The sequence below is a fragment of the Etheostoma spectabile genome, chromosome 23 (assembly GCF_008692095.1).
Source record: "Etheostoma spectabile isolate EspeVRDwgs_2016 chromosome 23, UIUC_Espe_1.0, whole genome shotgun sequence".
NCBI lineage: Eukaryota > Metazoa > Chordata > Actinopteri > Perciformes > Percidae > Etheostoma > Etheostoma spectabile.
The window spans coordinates 733,537-749,314 of record NC_045755.1 but is presented as its reverse complement, the minus strand read 5'-3'; the positions used below and the strand labels follow the sequence as shown (position 1 = coordinate 749,314).

General features: G+C 42.6%; 1 protein-coding gene and 1 long non-coding RNA gene across 5 annotated transcripts in view; one reads left to right on the top strand and one right to left on the bottom strand.

Annotated features, from left to right (window-relative positions):
* Positions 1–3,792, bottom strand: part of LOC116673154 (uncharacterized) — a 13,410-nt gene extending 9,618 nt beyond the window's left edge. The window contains exons 1-2 of the long non-coding RNA XR_004327770.1: positions 3,779–3,792; positions 2,357–2,360 (exon numbers count right to left, since the gene is read on the bottom strand). This is a non-coding gene — a long non-coding RNA (uncharacterized LOC116673154). The remainder of the gene's footprint in view (positions 1–2,356; positions 2,361–3,778) is intronic.
* Positions 1–15,778, top strand: part of ttll12 (tubulin tyrosine ligase-like family, member 12) — a 114,392-nt gene that overhangs the window by 87,499 nt on the left and 11,115 nt on the right. The window contains exon 14 of one of the 4 annotated variants that reach the window (XM_032505305.1): positions 9,697–9,780. The exons of 2 other annotated variants lie outside the window; for them this stretch is intronic. In XM_032505305.1, the coding sequence (XP_032361196.1) occupies positions 9,697–9,758 (62 nt within the window). In that variant the 3' untranslated portion in view covers positions 9,759–9,780. Of the gene's footprint in view, positions 1–9,696; positions 9,781–15,778 lie in introns of those variants that run through there. One more of the 4 variants, XM_032505304.1, reaches the window with a different exon arrangement.

The following is a 15,778-nucleotide window of genomic DNA, read 5'->3' as shown; positions in this document are numbered from 1 at the left end:
AGGCGGTGTCTGACGGGCCGGTTGGGGTCAGAATGAAGAGTGGAAACAACAAAAATAGAAAAAATAGTACTTTGTAGCAGTTCTTTGTAATAGTTCATGGCATAGCAGGGCACTGTGGGCATTACAAGATTATATTGTGCAAGTCAGCCCCTTAGATATTTTTGCAAGACTATGAGATCAAATTGGGAAAGTTCCCCACAATTTCAAATTTGATTAAAATAAGCAACTCTTCATTTTGTTTAGACGTTCCTTGTAACACACTGGAGCAGAAGTTTCACGTAAGAAAAGCCTGAATAGACACCCCTTACAGCTGCATTACAGCAGTTTAAATAATCTCTAGGTATATTACTGAATGTTGTGTTTTCACAGTTATGAGATTCAGTAGCAGATGGGTTATCACAGAATCATTCATAATCAGAGAATTGCCACCACCGACAAATCCTTGTCTGTAAAGGAGAACAACGATACAATCACGCCCCCAAACTACGAGCAGCCCCCCCATGGAAAAATAACAAATCTGGGGTCATAAATAACTAGCTGTAGCGTAACGCATGCAAATCGAAGCATAACAGATCAAAAGACATTGCTTTTAAGTTAATAAACAAAATTCCAAGGCAAACATATGGAGCCAAGACACTAGCCGAGAGACAAAGAGAGGCTAGTAGACTTCATGTTGTTTCTGCTAACAATGTCTGAAAACCTTTGCCTAGCATTGCCAGTTATGCCTATTAACTGATTGAAGGAGAAGAACTCAAACAAGATGAAATCCATGGGGTCGCGCTGTTTGTGAAGGTTTCTTTTCAGAATGTTTTAATCAAGTCAGATCAGGTTGCAAAAAAATGGCAAAAAATATAATTGCTAAGACCCAGCCCCCAATAAAAAAATGGGTCGATGGGTGAACTCAGACCTGACCCAAGATTCGCTTCTACATTTTTTCTTTCCATTACTGTTTAGCTCAGTTATTGACAGAAATCAATGAGGAAGTCTCCATATTGGAAATGCAACAATTAAAGCAGTGACCATTAATCATGTCAATGCCCATAGAATGCCCCTGTTCATTTGCCTTATTGTCAGGTTCACTGGGACAGTAACATTTTGCCCTCTGAGATTTGTACAATTGGCCTTATGCGAAAGATGATAATATCAGCCTGATAACTGTAGGATGAAGTTGTGAGATATCTTTTGGGGGAAAAAATCATAAAAACCCAAACAGGTTATAAAGAAAATTCGTTTGTTTATTATAGGCTAAATCCTCTGTTGTTCTTGATTTCTAGTCAGCCAAGATAGTGAAAACCCTAATTTTATCTCCTCTCCTTGAAGTGTGGGAGTTAAAATAGGACATTATGTGACAAATTGACAGGTGACCCTGTTTAATACATGATGAGAGCGCACACATGTTTTTGAAAATGAGACATAGGAGACTAGGCGATCAAACACAAACCACGGCATCTGAGTGAGGTGTGTGTGTGCGTGATGTGTGATATTCTCAGCTGGCTGAGAATGATCTTTGACCTTAGACCACTATAGCATTGACAACCCCTCCCCCCCCCCCCCCAGAGCCGATTGCGATGCAGTAACAGATGTTAATGCCTATGTTGGTCTTCACTCTTAACCATACTGTACCTGGCGCCAGCTATAAGGAAATGTGAAAGGGACCATTAGTGCTTAAAAACACATGTTCCCATCAGTTATGACTGTCACAAAACTTGCAGGACAATCACTCAAATTACATGTTGAGTGACATAACAGACAGTACAGATGATGGCTATATCTCTCTCTTTACCATGCGCCGGCCCCATACCATGACACCCTGAGGATAATTGATGTGAACATGAAACCTGACTGTGATCCATCAAGGTCGGGGTTCCAAATTGGCGGCCCCTGAAAGAATATGAGTGAGGTCATTTCCTGAATTTTCATGATGATGAAACCTCGAGTCGAACATAGTTATACCTCTCAATGAAACTGTTCATTTACGTATTTGGAATAAAGACGCATTGAACATTGAATCATTAGACTCTTGTCTGAGGTAGTGTCATCTTTCCAGATATCATTCCCGATATAAGCATACTGGACTTTATCCCCACAAGGCCCGAATATGAATTCGCCATCTTCTTCAGAGACAAAATTCAGAAAATTAGGACAACCATCAGTGCCGCCATATCATGTACAGATATGTAGTATGTGTATAAATTTTCAATAGTGATGCAATTTCATACGATCACCCATAAAGAATCCTGGAGACATTATACAATATCGGAACACCTCTATTTGACCTTTAGATATTCTAACCAACAACGCTGTTTAAAAAAATCAAATTGTCTTGGCTTCAGATTTTTACAGATTGTGAACACACTCTTCTTCAGTGATTTTCCCACAGGCCCTGGAAAAGGGCAGTCTATCAAGACACGCTAAAAAAAGAACAATCTTACATAGTTCTATCACGAAAGAGCAGCTATAGGCAGATATCAAAACTGTCCATTTTTAAGTAAAATCATTGCCTGCCATTTAGACACGATAAAACCATGATATACACTAGACGGCTGAAAACCTAAGTAATGGGGTCGCCTTTCTCAGCGAACTCAGGCTACTTAAACTTTCGTGTTTGAATCATACTTAAAAAAAGGGATACCGTTGTGCTATATAGGTCAATTAGGCATAGCTGAGCATATAAATATGACGTGCGCGAATTCTGCAAGGCAACCTCCATCCCCCCTCCTCGTCCACTGGGTCTGGGCCGCTTCTGTTTAAACATCACATGCCTTACACTCGCGCCCTCAGATTATGAAAACAGACAAAGTAGTGCCTCGAACCGGCCTTGTGATATCCTGACTAAATAAGAATGCATGCATACAATGCCACCACAAGCTTGCGATTATTTTTTTTTAAAACACTTTAAAACATCTGCTCAAGACAAATCAATATTTGGGAGGTTTGCGTACCCTCTGATTTGTGCATTTGTCCTTTGCTTTTCCAGGTTGTTGTGCTGTTGCTAAGTACATTGAAGCATCAGTGACGGATTCAATCAGAGAAGAGGCGGGATTAGGTGCAAGTTTAGACATTAGATACATGCTGATGAATGCCGCTCGGGCCGCCCCCTGCGTCTCTATGCGCACAACGTCTTCTGGTTGCCGCTTTGCTAATAGAGTACGCACTTACATAATACATTAACAGCAATGGATTAGGGATGTTATACTCAATTGTATTTTGTGTATAAAGGTCCTTTTGTAATCTTTCAATTAGCCTGAATCTCACTTTTGTAGAAAAAAAAATAACTAATAGATATTAACTATTATGATATATATATATATATATATATATATATATATATATTCATAGTATATATATATCACTATATATATATAGGTAACGATAACTAGAGACTTTTAATAGAGAGCACTACAAAGAGCTGCTTCACATACAAAAAAAAACCATTAATTTGGAGAGAAATGAATATAATTTATTGAAGCGGCCCAATCTAGGGCTGTTAGTAAATGATACGAAATTATCTTAATTGCAATTTCGAGCTCCTAATGATCACACAAAAACAGCCAAATGCAGTATTTCATGTTACGCTTGAATGTAAATCTGTATTTTAATTGGGTTCTGAATGCAAACAAAACTTTTTAACAGGCGATAACGTAATTTAATGGAAATTTCACCAGTTCTACGTGATTGCCCCACGGTGATTTGTGTCACTGATTTAAATTCAACAATGCCAACATCTTTCTAAAAGCAATTAAAGAAACAGAATAGTGATTTCGGAATCAGAGGAAACAATTGAATGTTATAAATCAGAAGTACACAACACAAATGGTTGCGGTGATCCTCAGCAGTTTTATTTTGGTTTTGCTTCGATGACCGCATCAAGATCTTCAGCTTAACGTTGTGATTCATGAAACGCTTCTATCACACCAATCAGAGCATAAAACTGGTCGTACATTGAATACACCATAAATGAAGCCCAGCTGGAAACGATCGCTATTTAAATAGCCACGACCATACTATACTACGACATGCCCAGACGTAATCCGGCTAAGAAGACCACCACTTTTCAGAGGTGCGATGATGAAACCTGACATCTCAGTTTAGTCCTTGCCAGCTAACCTGATGTCATAATATGGCAGACCTTAAACTGGTATTAGGCTTTAAGGAAGAATGCCGAATAGGAAAGCGATCACTGATGTGTGGTCAGCAGTGTTGCTTTTTGTACTGATAGCTAAATTTGGATTTCAGTTCGTTTTACTGTATACGTCTTGACATATGTAATGCTATACTCCCACCTGACAGCTAGTGCTTTTTTCCTGAGTCAGAGCCAGGCAACCGTGAGCTGTGAGGTAGGAACTTATGACCGGTAACAATCGAGCCACGTTGAACAGCGCATGGAGCGTCTTCTGAAAGAGCCAGATCAATGACCCATTGCTAATAAGGACCAACTAAGGATTATTTGTCTACTGTAAAACTAAGTTAGCATCCGGAGGGAGCTACTTGAGATTCCAGTGTCTTGCGCAGGGAGAATGTGGCCGGCGAGTAGCCTGGAGATTAAACCACCGACACATGAACATCTGCTGCGAATTATAGTAACCATCCAAAAGCTAAGCGATGGCTATTTAATCTGGAACCCAAAGGGGTGGGTGACTAACCCACCAACATGCAGTCGTTAAGTGTATAAAACCCATGAATTTATTGTACTGCATGCACAATAAAGTGCTGAAACATGTCAGAACTCGTTTAGTTAGTTTTTCATTAGCTAGTGATGATAAAGTAGATCTCATCCTTATATAGAGAAGCTTGAACTCTTTCTAATGCCTGGAGCTGTTGTCTAGTTTATATCTTTTACCTAGACTTTCTCCTGCGACCATTTTGATGATTACCCAAAACACTTCACAGCCACGACCCCCCAGTCATCGAACTAGCAGTGGTGTGGAGAACGTAAGAAGGTACCTTTTTTTATTGTGTTTTTAAGTTAGGTCATCCTACCTCATCTTGACATTGCGTCGTCCTAAGTCAGAGAACGGAGTTGGGTCTTTTCTTTTTTTTTTTTTTTTTTTTTTTTTTTTTCTTTCTTATATCTATGGACACAAATATTGACATCATCAAACTAAAAACAGGACCTGGGCACCCAATGCATAAAATGTGCTAATCAACATTGCAATAACGCAGGTTAGCGGTTAGAGCATGCGGTCTAAAACTCGTCGACCAGCCCCCCCAAAAAGAAGGGCCAATCTGCCCGACGCCCATGGGATGATAATTTTGTGGCCCCCTACTTGCCGTCAAGTTACAGTAGTTCGTGACGGCCCAACGCGGGGGGAGCGTTCTGAACCTTGTGTCATTGCGTTTCGTCACTTATCGGAAGCCCTACCATAGTACAGTCTCCTGACAGCCAACGATTGTTGTCAATCGCACGTTTTCAAGCGGGCTAGCCCGAGAGTACTTTTTGCGGGAAAGCTAGCAACGTTAGTCAGTTTGAAACGTGTTTTGGAGTGAAAGCGAAAATATATTACATCACCCAGTTCACTCATGTCTCTATCAAAGAAGCCTGCCGTTACAAAGAGAAAGGTTGTCGACAGCACAGCACATTTTCACGGAAGTGGGGAGACGGAATATTTTTTGTTGAGCACGGGGCACTCTACCCCAACCCATTGTTCATATGCACAGCAGAAAGTAAAAATATTGCACTGGGCTACAAGGAATATACATCAGATGTCATTACACAAGCTAGACATGCTGAGGAGTATACAAAATACCAGGGAGAAGAGAGAAGAACAGGTGGTGCCAACTTAAAAATAGTCTATTGATGTCACAAGATTTATTCAAAATGAAAGCAACCAAGCAGAAGGACATCAGCAGTCGAAGCTAGCTACGTGCCGGTGATGCTGAGATGATTAGCCAAAGGCGAAGCCGCGGAGCCAGCCCCCCCCTGTTCAATGGAAGGCGAAGTCATCAAAAAGTGCATGTTACTAGCTCGCCAAGCTAAAGTCTGTCCAGAAAATAAGGGCTGCATTTTAGCCAATATCAGCCTGCAGCTAAGACACGTGGCAGAGCGCATTGATTGACCTGCTCAGAAATACTACATGACCAATTGCATGAGAAAACCAAACGTTTTTGGACTGCCATATCAGTCGCCTCTGGAATGAGAGCACGAGACAACATCTGACATCTGCCCCACAGCTCACCAGTATATGTCCGTGGTTGATTCGTTTGACGACAATTTTAAGTGAATGCAGTGACTGGAGGAGTGTCACTGGGATCCAATGCATGGTCCAGACACCGCCTCAGGAGATATTCCGGACCCACTCTGTGTGTGATATTGAGGTGCCGGTTTGCCCCATGGAGGAGGTTGCTGGGCAATACAACCGACCAGAGCCCAGCAATGTCAAAACTATGGAATCACTGAAGAACAGCACATGCTACTGGTGTAATTACTTGAGCATTAGCAATGGTAATATTAGCATTGCAAATTGCGTCAAATTTGTTTATGCTCAGATGATTGTTGCTTTGTGATGTTGTTGGCGGAATGCAGTTTGTCTTATGGATCTATGTTGTGTTATGGTCTGAACCCTATTTGGATGGTTTTTTTAAATCATTGAGTACTGAGCTCTGTAAAATAAAAGAAATAATGACAGGAAGGAAAAAATGACTGGGCGCACTTGTTCAAAGTAAACTGGAAACCGAGAATGTGAGAGGAGGCCATTGCCCTGCACTTATTATCATCAGCAGGCCCTTTGTGGCAAAGCCTAAGGTTTGCACAATGTGATGTCCTGATGTTGTGAAAGGCATCAACCACATCAGCACTCTCGGCGGCTTAAAGCACGGCAGTTCTGCGCCTTTTTGAGGAATAGAGTCAGAAATATGAGGATGTGCCTCTACTTCACTGAGTACGTGGACCTCAGCTAAGGGGAAGCGTCTTGATAAGCGGTCTTTTCTTGAGTTGAGGCAGCAGAAGCTAAAATCCTTCATGGAGAAGGATGGCAGAGGCTGTTCCGTCTTAAGATGATCCCAAATGGCTCAGGACTTCAGCTTCTTGTTGACATCACACAGGCAGCCTGAATAATACTGAACAAGAAGTTACGAAGCGCCAGCGCGCAGCTAGTCAGTGCTGCATTTTTCAAATTTTGGCTGACCACTTTTCTTCGATGGGCAAGATGCTCTTTGTACTTCAAAGGGAGCTTAGCTTATTGACCTGCAGTGCACTTCTGAATGAACTCAAAGTAAGTTCAGGGAGGTTGAGTGGAAATGCAGACAAGCCCTTTGGACAATTTTTGAGATAATTGCACCCACCTTCCCTGAGCTCTCCAGGATGTTCAAGCAGACATATGCCTTTTTGCACCGGCAGCACTTATCTATGTGAAAAAAAGCTTTCTCCACCGTATGAAAGTCAATAAGTCAAGTACGGTCCATTGACTTACTGAGGAGACATCTTCAAGCCCTACTGACAGGGTTCAACTGCTTTCTTCCCTCAAGACAATTTGTCTCAGCCTGGGTGCAGAGGAAGGTCTCTGGGGACAGCCAAACAGGATTCAAGCAATTGAGAAGCTATGTTATGCCAAGAACGTTTCCCATGCAAGAACCCATAATGGTGAGCAACTGCTCTCATAAAGAGATGCGGAATCAGTTGTGGTCCTTTTTTGGGAATACTTGACACACTATTTTTTGTGGAAACACTTGATGCGGCCAAGCCCATAACCCAGACCTACCATTCAGCGAAGCCCCAGGTAAGTCGTAGGGTGAGACCCCTGGATAGAGTCTGAAACTGGTCACTATGCTAACAAACAATAAAAATTCAGCTCATTATAATATGTAATTTATACAGCGTGTGCCTAGTTGCTCAATGTATGGCCGTGCACTGCGCGCTTGATGACTCTTTTCTTCATCGTCGTACGTGGAACATGAGTCGACCGAGGATGCCTCCACGTCAGATTGGCCAACGCTGTCAAAGCTTTCCCGTACTTGTTTGACAAGGCCTTGACAAGGCAGCAGCTGAGCATTCTTCCTGCAGAACTCAAGCGGCGGTGAGGGCGGAGTGGTGTTGACGTACAGTAAGCGCATTCACAGTTGTTAAGAGCACAAGCAAATTTCATGATTAAGATCAAATGCTAATCTGGGCGTCCAGGGGTTGTTGAAGAAACTGGTTGCTTGCTTTTATGATCCGGGTTGAATATGTTGCGTAGAGCAAGAAAAAGGCCGGAATTTTTGATACCTTGCTGATAAGCAGATGTCGGTTTTCGTTTAACCGCTCTTGCCTTTGAATAATATTGTCTCATGGCTTCCTATGGTTGGCCCGCAACTGCAAACCATGACAGCCAAATCACCTAAAAATATTCTATGTGCCCCACAGAACCAATCAGGACAAGGATCAGAGAATGCATAAAACCATTGCAGTCACCTATATAGAGACTTGTCATTAACTGCAAACCTTTTCCACCACTGGAGGTTTTTTCTCCATGGCCTCTGCGTAGCAAGTGTTTGTTATACATCCTTCAGCAGCCTGTTTTTGCGGACCTGTGATAGTGCAAATGTGTTACAGCACCCCCTGGCTGATAACTGCAATCAGAAAACATCCAGACCTGCTCACTGCCCTTTGGGTGTTTCACATAAACGAGCAAACCGCTCAACAAAATACAGATAGAATCATCCATACAACCACTTACTGGATCCCCCCAAGGGATGTGTGTCCTCCCAAAAGCTCTTCTTCCTTCACACCCACGACTGCACCTAAGCGCGACCTGCCGCTAAGCTAATCAGTTGATCGCCATCATTGGGATGGTGACGGATCTGCATACAGAGAGGCCCTCTTGTGGGTCAAGAACAACCTGTTAGACTTAAATCGTTCTTTTAACTCACTGCCCCCCATTAACATACCAACCGAACTGGTTTTAGACTGTGGAAGCCTTTGCGTTCTGTAGCCGATCAAGAACTCAGGACATGAAGGTTGACCGTCACGCCCAACATCGACCCATCAGTCGAGTTCTCACTGCCATCCATCACTGTGTGGTCTGGTTTGATGGCCACCATGCTGAAGAGAAAAATCATCAAACAAAATACTACCACATGAATACATTCTCGTTTCATAAAGTTGCTATAAGTCTTGCCGTAATAAGAATTGAATCTCTGTCTCTAGGACTGACACTACGATGAGTTCATCCCCAGTTTGTTTATTTGAAGATAGCGCTACTACCCACAGTATCCAGGAAGAGGTAGAAGTAGTGTCAAACTCTTAGGCCTGTTGAACAAGGATCTAAACCTGCCTTATTAACTATTTGACAATACTGAGCTCTGTGTCGGGAGGAGCGAGTTCTGTTGTACATCAGGGGATCTACACATCCAGCGTGTCCCAATGCATCACAATGTCATCCAGGTTATGTTGTTTTGAAGGGCTTATTTCTGTATGTTTCTCTGTGTTCAGTACTTTTTTTTAATTATGATCCTTTTTCTTCTGTTGTCTTTTCACTTCTGTCACTGTAATCAGAGTGGCGTGTATAGTTCGTAGTAAACATCTGTCTTATTTTCAGTTCCTTATGAAATGTTTAATGATCCAAAAGTCACTCGAATAATGCAGCAAAAAGAGCTGCTAGTCCCAATATGTGATGTGCATTTAATACAGTTGTTTTTGTTTTGTGCCACTTTCTAACACTTTCTTATTCCCACTACTCTCACAGGCCCCAGCAGAGAAGATATTTTGTGAGCTTTAAAGCCAGCTCTTCCAGGCAGCCTCTTCTCGGCCGCCTCCTAATGGTATAGAGTTCCTAAACCGGTAATCCCGAGCCATCTAGGCCGTAGACTCATGCTGAAAGTGGCAGATGTACTGGCGCAAATGGATCGAGGCCATTTGATTCTGCGCGAGAAAGAATGGGAGATGGTGAGACCTGAATTTGCAGGCATTGAGGATCACCGTTCAGGACTGCTAAGTCTGGATACACGGTTAAAACAAATTGATATTCTCCAAACGATGAATTCTGCTCAAATTTTCGTGTAGGTTTTTGACCATGCAAGCCCCCCCCCATCGCCATAGCCAAATGAACTATGAATGAAAAGATTTCGTTATTAGCCAAACTGACGGACTCATACTATTTCTCACTAAGCATATATTCAGACGGCATGGGTATAAGAAGATCTTAGGTAGCATACTCGGGAGCCGAACCTCAAAATGTTTCAGAGCCAGGACTCAGATGTAAGAATGAACGCCTTCCAGCGTCAAATAGGTTCAATTTTCAGTTGGCGAAATAAATTGGACAGAAGGCACATATGGCAAACATGGCCGAGCTAAATTAAGTGCTTCCAAATAGTTTCTTTTTTTGTTTTCAGTTTCATTTAGCGTAAAGGCCAGCTACTTGTCTTCTCGTCTCCTCTGCTGTCTGCCCCAGTCAGGAGCCTTCCCTTCGCGAGCGGCGGGTCAGACTATCAACCACACACATCACACACACACACACACACATACACACACACACACCACACACACACACACACACAAATACTGGGGCACACACATGACACCAGCAATACAACACATCTGTTAACTCATAGCTTAGCGTTGGATAATTCTAGACTAGTTAATTTTTTGAGACATGCCATCCTTCCAAAGAAAGCACAATGCAACATAAATGTGACACCAATTATTAACAGGTGACGGAAGAAACAGTCTCAGTCGCCGGTCCGGGACCCGCAGGGATGGCTCTGAACTCCTATTGGGACCTTAGCGCGATTATTGCCTCCTGTTGAGGTTCTTTTTTGGTTCCCTGGCAATACAGAGTGTCATTTTATATCATGCAATCCACACCCTAAGCACAAGCTAGTTCTATGACTGGCAACTTTTCTTTGCAGTTGTGAATTCAAACAACAGACCAAGGTGGACGATAGGGTGCGGAGTTTTGTGGTTAATCCATGCCCTGTGTATAATGTGGACTGGATTGAAGGCTGCTCCATTCATAGGAACTGACTATGCCTAAGCCTTTCAATGACATACCACAACAAAAGAGAGAACAAGTCTGCAATGTATGATTTAGGGGAATTAGATGAGTTTGTCTCAAGTAAAAGTACCAAACTTTCGAAAATATTATCAAGGCCCAGTAAAAATACTATCTAAAAATACTCAAGTCAAAGTATTATAAGTAGCTAATTTAAAATGTACTTTTTAGTCAAAGCTGGAAAGTTACTTAGTTATGCTTGATTTACAAAAATCTATAAAACGGCGTTTGCCCGCCTGGACGGCGGATCTCTCTCAGGTAGTGAATAGATACAGACGGGGTCAGTAAAGCCTGTTCATATGAGTTGTACCAGTAATTAGATTGGAAATGCATAGCCAATGTCCTAAGAGTCTTGTACTACGGAGTTGTAATCTTAAGTGCAGACGAAATAGCTAGCAATGAATTTATACCCTAAATGACTATTCCTATTTTTAGAAATGCTCACTTTCTTAGTGAATCTTGTTGGTATTAAAGTAGAGCAAACTCTAAAAAAAACATGGAAACTCCACATATGACTGCTCTCTTCTAACTAGGAGGATGGTTCTCCTGAAGGAGTGAGGTTTGTTAAAGTCGGTGATTACGAAACATGGTTGCTGTATGCAGACGTCCTGATTGGATGGAAAATGCCTTTCAGACGAAACGCGCGTTAGTCAGCGCTTAAACATGTCACTGTCAAAGAGCGCTGAAGCAGTAAACATTGCCATGAGAAAAGACCAGCCTTTTATATATGAATGTACTGATAAGTAGCGTCAGCAGTGTCATGTATGTACTTCAGTTGCCCTGTTGCAAAAAAATACAACCAGCATCATTCATCAAGACTGACGCCAGGCAACATAACATTGCTCGGTCATCAGGGCCATATCAGTGCACATGCTATGCTGTTTTGGGTCTTTTAATATATCCAGATGATTTACACTGAGTTCATTTACCAGCAGTTAGGTTATAAGCAATTTTGTCCAAATTCAAGATTCCCAGCCAAACTAAGTAACTGCCCGCCAATATTTATCATAGACTTTTCTAGTCTTAAAAACTACTCCAAGCCCCGTTTTACATAGTGCAGGAGTTTCACACGATTCACACACAGTTCATACACTGTAGCCGAGATAAGCCCACCTGCCTCGCTCAGACTAAACACACAGACATGTTGTGGGCCCAGTGGACTGAGACAGACAGAGCAGATTGAAATAGCGCTTTCTACAGTTTGTGACTGTCTATATAGGGTGATGGTGTTGATAAGTACTGAGTTTCTACTCACAAAGCGTTTATTGTAGCTAGTACAGGCCCTAGAGCCTTATACAGTAACAAGACTAACGCTGAACTCATCTGCCCCAGCGGCCCGTTGGTGATCCTCTTTGGTGATGTGGTGTGTGGGTGGCGTGGGTGTGTGTGGTGTGAATGTAAATGGAAAGGTGACTGGTATTTATATAGCGCTATTCCAGTCTTAAAATGTTTCTGCCTCAAGCGCATTTACATCTACAGGAAACATTCCCATTCACACAAATTCAATACACTGTGGCGAGGGCGCCGCCTACAAGGTGCACTGCGAACATCAGATAAACATTCAACACATTCACACTCCGATGCGCGAGCAAGGGGAGGGCAAATCGGGGTTCAGGGTCGTGCACAAGGGACAATTAGACAAGGATGAAGGGGCGGCGGAGTTCGAACCTACCAACCTCGATCGCAACCACAACCTTCGATTGGCACGACAACTGGCCCGAGTACCACTGAGCCACAGCCGACCCTGATGTGTGTGTGTGATGTGTTTGGTTAGCAGTCGACGCTGCTTGTGCGTGTTAGTGTGGGGGGCGTCAAGCGTGGGAATCGTTGTAAATGCAATTCATATTTATTTATAGTATAACCCCCCCCTCCCTCCCACTCAATTTTTTTTTTTTTTTTTTTTTTTTTTTCTTCCCCCCCCACTATCATTCAATAAACAAAGAAGTGTATCTCGCAGGACCCTTTCAGATAGAGAGTATAGACCCTATTCAGAATTCTACAAGGACCAACAGTTCTTGTAGTTTCCTTCCAGAGCAGCCCCAACATGCGACAGTGGCCAAGAGAAAAACTTCCTTTTGGCAGAAACCTAGACAGACCCAGGCTCTTGCTCTGACGGAGCCCGATTGCCGGCGGTAAGAAAAATTGAAGAGTAGGAATATGAACAAAAATAGAAAAAAATAGTAGTGATGATAGCAGTTTCTTAGGTTGTAGTTCATGGCAAAGCAGTAGCCACTGTTTAGGCATTATAGGCACAGCAGCGACGTTCGGCAGGGCACAGCCAGGACGTGGCAGGGCAAAGACCAGGACTGCAGGAGAACATAGGTATCACAGAACGTAGATTAGGCGGAGACCATGGCGACGAGCTGCTACCATGCATTTGGAGCCTCTCTGATCGAGTAGGGAAAATGCTTGCGGAAAAAGAAAATAACGACTCCGCGCGCGAATGATCTACCCAAGAGTCTCAGGTTAGCCAACATGCACTCTTCTGAAGTAGGAAAATGCGAAGGCAATAAATGGAAAGATAAGAAGAATAGACGAGAGAGGAGCCACCTCAGCTGATGTCAAAGGACAGTCCCCAGACTGTCTAAAATATTACAGCCATAACTAAGAGAGAGAAGAGTTTTAAAGAGAGGAGCCTGGTCGCGCTTAGAACTATACCCCACCAACCGGATCGCGGCCTATGACCAAGTCTCCCTAATAGTTTATTATATTATAATTATATGATAGATAAATCTGTATCCACTATGACGAGAAGCAGGTTGGGCCGAATTAGGACGGACGCTTGCACATCCGCACTCCCTTAACAATATTCAATTCTATGCCGTAACTATAGCTTATCAAATCATACCGAGCGAGACAGGGTAAAGAGAGAGATGTCAGGCTAAGAACAGCCCCCAACCGGATCGGGCTGGTATGCCAAGTCTCCCTTAGTTTAGTATATTCTTGATTTATATGATAGATAGATCTGACAACATGACGAGAAGCGGTGGGCTGGATTAGGCGGACGCTCCGATCCTCACTCCCTAACAATTATTCAATTCATGCCCTAACAATAAGCTTATCAAAAAGGAAAATCTAAGCATATACTCTTAAGTGGTGCCGGTTGTTTGCCTCCTGACCCAAACTGGAACCTGGTTCCACCAGGAGAGGAGCCTGATAATTGAACGCTCTGGCTCCGTATCTACTTTAGAGACTATAGAAACCAACAGTAACATGCTTGCTAGGAGCGTAGTGCTCTTGTAGGGTTGGAGGTACGATGAGCTCTTTAAGTAAGATGGTGCCGACCATGAAGAACTGTAGGTGAGAAGAAGGATTTTAAATTTATTTGGAGTTTACAGAAGCCAATGCAGAGAAGCTAAAACAGGAGAGATGTGGTTCTTTCCTGGTTCCGGTCAGAAAACACGTGCTGCAGCATCTGGTCAGCTGCATTAAAGACTTGACTTTTTGAGCAGCATGATAATAAAGAATTGAGTTTAATCCAACTCGAAGTAACCACACACAGGACTAGTTTTCTGATCATTTTTAGCCAGGATATCCTATTTTGCAAATTATATAGCGGAAAATAGGCAATCCGGAAATGGCTTTATGTGGGAATTAAAGGACATGTCCTGATCCAAAGCTAAATCCAAGATTCCTCACAGTGGTGATGGAGGGCCAGAGTGAGCCATCCAGGAGTAAATATATCTTTGGATAATGAGTCACGGAGGTGCTTGGGTCGAGAGCAATACTCAGTTTTATCCGAGTGTAACATTAGAAAAAAGTACGGTCATCCAGGGGTTAATAGCTTAAGGCACATTTATAAGTTTAGCTAACTGAGTAGTTTCATCCGGCTGGATTGAAGATATAAAGTGAGTATCATCTGCCTAACAATGAAAGTTTATGGAGTGCTTCATGAAATATTGCTAAAGGAAGCTATGATAAAGTGAACAAGATTGGACCAACACAGATCCTGTGGAATCCATGACTAAACTTGGGCGTGCACAGAGGATTCAATCGTTACATGAACAAACTGAGACGATCTGATAAACAAGATTAAACAGCTTAGAGCAGTTCCTTTATGCCAAGTAAATGTTCCAACTCTCTGTAATTGGAAAATAGATGGTCAATGTATCAAAGCAGCACTAAGATCTAACACAAGTACAGAGATAAGTCTTTGTCTGATGCAATTAGGAGGGCATAGTAATTTTACAAGTGCCTGAGCTCCTGTACAGAGAAACTCTAAATCTGACGAAAATCATCAATAAGCTTTGTTATGCAGAAGCAAATAGCTGTTTGGCGAGCTTTCTCAACAGAATCTTAGAGCGAAAGGAAGATTGGATATGTTCTAATAGGTGGCTACAAATCTGGATCAAGGTTGGCTTTTTCAGAAGAGGTTTAATTACAGACTAATTAAAGGGTGGGGTACATAGCCGGTTAATAAGATAGAGGAATTCAATTTTATTTATAGTATCAATTCATAACAAGAGTATCTCGAGACACTTACAGATAATAGAGGAGTTAGACCACACTCCATAATCTACAAGACCAAACAGTTCTAGAGTTCCTCCAGAGCAAGCAAACGTGCGACATGGCGAGGAAAACTTCGTAGGCAGAAACCTCGGTCCGACCCAGGCTCGGGTAGGCGGTGTCTGACGGACGGGGGGTCAGACTGAAGAGTGGAAACAACAAAATAGCAAATGTTACTTGGTTAGCAGTCTTTGTACTAGTCATGGCATAGCAGGCCACTGTGGGCATTACAGGCACAGCAGGATGTAGGGGCACCGCAGAGTGTAGCCAGAGGAACATGGTATCGAGATACAGGGAGCGGGGACCAT